The 4300-nt window shown below is 36.4% G+C and overlaps 1 protein-coding gene across 1 annotated transcript; it reads right to left on the reverse strand.

The window, feature by feature from the left end:
- Positions 1 to 901: 901 nt before the first annotated feature.
- Positions 902 to 3913, reverse strand: LOC121526468 (phospholipase A and acyltransferase 4-like). Its single transcript, XM_041813080.1, has 4 exons — positions 3831 to 3913; positions 2936 to 3044; positions 2191 to 2459; positions 902 to 1560 (listed from the first exon to the last, which is right to left on the reverse strand). The coding sequence occupies exons 1-4, from the start codon at positions 3843 to 3845 to the stop codon at positions 1438 to 1440; spliced, it is 516 nt and encodes a 171-aa protein (XP_041669014.1). The 5' UTR covers positions 3846 to 3913; the 3' UTR covers positions 902 to 1437.
- Between the last annotated feature and the right edge of the window lie 387 nt (positions 3914 to 4300).

Consider the following 4300-nt stretch of genomic DNA (forward strand, 5'->3'; position numbering starts at 1 on the left):
AGACGCTAACAACAACATGGTATCAAGCCATATGGTCAAGCTACACCGGTGCAGTCCAGCAGACCTGGATTTGTTCCCAAAACAGCAATGTGATCGCTAATGGGTCACCAGAGACTGCAGACCATCGACATCGTTGACAACAAGGGGCTTCAAGACATCATCTGGGTCCCCTCTGATGACCCGTACCACAGAACACCTACGAGAACTACTGTCACAAGAATCCGTGAACTGTATGACAGCTAAAAAGGCAACTAAAGTGGAGCAGCTACATTTATTACACTGACGAGAGACCACTGGACATCAGCAACTTCAGCTACCTCGGGGTAACAGCACACCTGATCATTTACTTTACACACAAGTTATTTTCTACCTGATGTGTTTGTCTTCTGGGCTCGTTTGCAGTTTATAAATATTATTGCTCAGTGAATTAAGACACTCTGATTTACAAACCACAAATAAGTTTAAAAACTCGTTTGTTTAATATTTTTTCATTTAAACACCATACTAGTACTAATTTATCTCAAACAAAAATACAAGTAAATGGTAGTATTTTAAATGTTAATTTATAGATAATAATGATAATCATAATAATAATAATAATAATAATACATTTTTGGTAAAAAGTGCTTTAAAAGTGCTGGACATAAAGTTAAAATAATGAAAATAAATACTTGATAATAAGAACATTTAAAAATCTAAAGCTTACTTAAACTGAAGAAATAAGTGATGTGATTAACTTGTTTTTTTTTTTTAAATCAATTAACAATTATCAAGTTAAGACTTGCTTGTAAAAGATATTTTTTTTATTCTGTCTTTGTCTAATCTTTATCTGTATATTACCAAAGTACCAAATATTTATTCAAGACAGTTTACAGGAAAACATTCATAGACCATACTCTGCATACATTCTTTATTGTTTACATAATTGACAATAAAATCAATGCACTACAGCAGGGGTGTCCAAACTATGGTCCGGGAGCCAAATGGCAAACTCTAAAACATATAGTAACTGAAAAATGACCCACATTAGAACATGAAGCTCGTGCTTGACGCAATATTTTATCAGTGTTTTTTTGTTGACAGACAAGAATATTTCTGTGTCACCTTGGGGGCTTGAAGGTAACACAAAACTATCCTCATCCTCACACACAAAAAAAGTTTGACAACTGTATGAATTACCTACTGGGCGAATTCTGTAAACAAACATTTTAACACAACAATTCATTGACATGTATCTTCTGTGACTTAAATTCGTTACCTAAATTTTGCTGGATTGCCCAACTTTAATATCATAAAGGAGAGGTATAGGAAAGTGGCCCCACCATCCTTAAGATGTTCTGTATGTGGCCCTCAGTGGAAAAAGTTTGGACACCCCTGCTGTACAGTTTATCAAAAAAGTTAAAATGCATTTTCTTGTATCTGGATGTCTCTCTGCTGTCATTTGTGATGCCTCCTCTCTCTTTTGTCGTCACCTTTGAGCAGGCTGCCAATCATAGCTCCCAGAGCCACAAGACCAACGCCCACTACTGCTGCACCTCCAATCGCAGCAGCAATTTTCACCTGTAAGACAAATTAGCATAAGACTGGTGGAAAAGATGTGTTCCTTTAAAGCCATATACCTATATGGGTATGAGTAAGTTCAACTGATTAAGGCATGTCAGCTTCATTTGCCAAAAGAACCATGAGATAAATATACAGTTCACTCAGAAAGTATTCAGACCCCTCTCACTTTTTTCTTATGTTGCAGCCTGATGTTACAGTCCATAAAATGCATTTTTATTCTCATTAATCTACACTCAATATCCTATCATGACAAAGTGAAAACAGAATTTTAGAAAATTTTGCAAGTTTATTAAAAATTAAAAACTGAAATATCACATTGATGGAAATATTCAGACCCTTTGCAAAAACACTTAACATTTATCTCAGGTTCTTCCTATTTCTCTGGATCTTTGCTGAATGTTTCTACACTTTGATTGGAGTCCACATGATTTGGAAAGGCCAAATCTCTATCAAAGGAACTGTCTGCAGAGCTCAGATACAGGACCGCTGCAAGGCACAGATCTAGTTCATAGATTGTACAGTTTGAATAGCGTCTGTCTTTTACATTTGTTTTCAGTCGTGTTACACCCATTGTCATGGACTTGAGTTTACAGGCAGTTACCCACACATAAATAGGAGGACACCCACCTGTCTGGACTCAGCCTTGCCGTATCGTAGCTCTGTGACAAAGTGCTCACAGTTGTGAGACGTGACAGAGTACGGCACCTCCTGACCCACCATCCTACATGCGTCCTTCACGATGTCATGAGGGTCCCGTGGCTCGTGCTCATCATCGAGGAGGTTGTTGACTCTGAAACGATGGTGTTTCACCACCTCCCAGATCTTCTGACGCCTCACCTGTGCTGTGCTGCTGTCAATGAGTTCCAAAAAGCCACCAAAAGGTCCAGAGTCATCAACTGTGTGTGTGTGTGTTTTGTAGAAGGAGGAAAAAGAGAATTAAGGATATTTGAATATTAAAAGGACACTGTACGGATCCTCTTACACCTCAGTAATCATTGAAGTACAATCCACCTTTCAAAAAAAAAAAAGGATGCTGTGTGAATAAAAACAGAATGCAATGATTTGCAAATCTCATAGACCCAAATTTTATCTACAATAGAACATAAAAACCTAGACGATGTTGAAACTGAGACGATTCACCATTTCATGATATATATTCACTCACTTGGACTGCTCTTAAAAGAAGAGATGATGCATAAAGCCATAAACATTCAAAATGAGCTATATGTCTAAATATTGTTCTATTGCGAATAAAATATGGTGTTATGAGATTTGCAAATATTGTCTTTCTGTTTACATTTTACACAGCGCTCCAATTTTTTGAAATTGTGGTTGTAAATCACAGACAGGAGGATAATCTTTGAAAACTCACCAGAGGGAATCAAGTGAACCACTTCATTTCCACCGATGTAGACAGCCCAGTGTCGATATGTATCACGGATAATCTCAATCAGGTCCCCGTGCTTTGCGCCATGATCAAACTATAATGACAAAATATATTGATATACAGTGCTTAACAAATTTATTCAACCACCACCCAAAGTAAGGTTTATGCCACAGATGCCCTAAATAAACAGCACTGGTAAAAACTGGTAAAAACTGGTAAAACCAAAATAATTTTTTATGTTTCTGCAATGGTTAATACACCAATATGTAGAAGCTCTTTAACCCAAATGATATTTTAATGCTAAAATGTAATTATTATTATTATCTATGAATTTTCAAATTAACTGATGTACCAAAAATTTTAAAGATAGTAAAGCACATTATTATTTCTTGATTAATATACCAAATTATAGTTATTTACTTGGATTCCTGAAGAGAAAAATGAGTTTTAGTGGTTGAATGTTATGCTTGATTAATTTCTGACTTCTCAGAGAAGTCCAGTGAGCCGGCTCAAGTTTGGGTATAAAAAGGTGAATTCAGTTTGAAATTCCTCATTCCTGTTGGAATAGTAGAACGTGGAGAGCTCACTGAAAATGAAAGAGTCCGTATTAAAGCACTTCATGATGCTGGATGGTCTCTGAGACAGGTGGTCTAATAAATTTGTTAAACACTGTATATTATCTTGATATAGAAAAAAGTAACCCAATGTTTCTACTGGACCTCATGATGCCATTATATCTTTCTTTTCGGCCTCACTAAGCATCACAAGTACTTGATTTACGATGGAATAATAATGATATTTTTCAAAAGATACAGCTTGTATGTATTTGAATGAAGCAGCTTCAGTGTCTCTTTATCATGAGCAGCAGCAGGAGACTCACCAGTGTTGGAGCCATGTCTTCATTTATCAGGTAAGAACAGGAGCGACTTGCAGCCAATCTAATACTGCTGAAAACGAAACTTAACGTGCTCAGTGTTTGCATGTCATGCAAACCCCAGGTGACAGGCAAAGGTTATACAAACACATGGTGAACGCTAAACCTGGCTGTATGACCTGTATTTGACTAATCATTGACTTGATGAGTCAATACAAATGCCCTGGCTCTCAGGTTTATCAGTGGGCAATAAACCTGCAGAGGTTAAGTTTCATTTCTGTTGAACTGTACAGTAGTGAAACTTACAGCACTGCACACCTTTCCTAGAAAAGTTGGAAGTCTCTTAACAGTTAAACAAACAAAAAGTCTTCATATTATATTCAAAGTATATTTTCTTGTTGAAAAACTGGATAAAGGTGTACTAAACTGCAGATATCGGAGCACTTTTATATTGAATTTATCAAGTTTAATTATGT

This window comes from Cheilinus undulatus, linkage group 18 (genome assembly GCF_018320785.1).
Source record: "Cheilinus undulatus linkage group 18, ASM1832078v1, whole genome shotgun sequence".
Classification (NCBI taxonomy): Eukaryota; Metazoa; Chordata; class Actinopteri; order Labriformes; family Labridae; genus Cheilinus; species Cheilinus undulatus.

Coding starts and splice junctions, on each gene's coding strand:
- LOC121526468 (XM_041813080.1), bottom strand. Junction 2,460..2,935: donor GGTTCACTTGATTCCCTCTG/GTGAGTTTTCAA, acceptor ACACACACACAG/TTGATGACTCTGGACCTTTT. Junction 1,561..2,190: donor GCAAGGCTGAGTCCAGACAG/GTGGGTGTCCTC, acceptor TTTGTCTTACAG/GTGAAAATTGCTGCTGCGAT.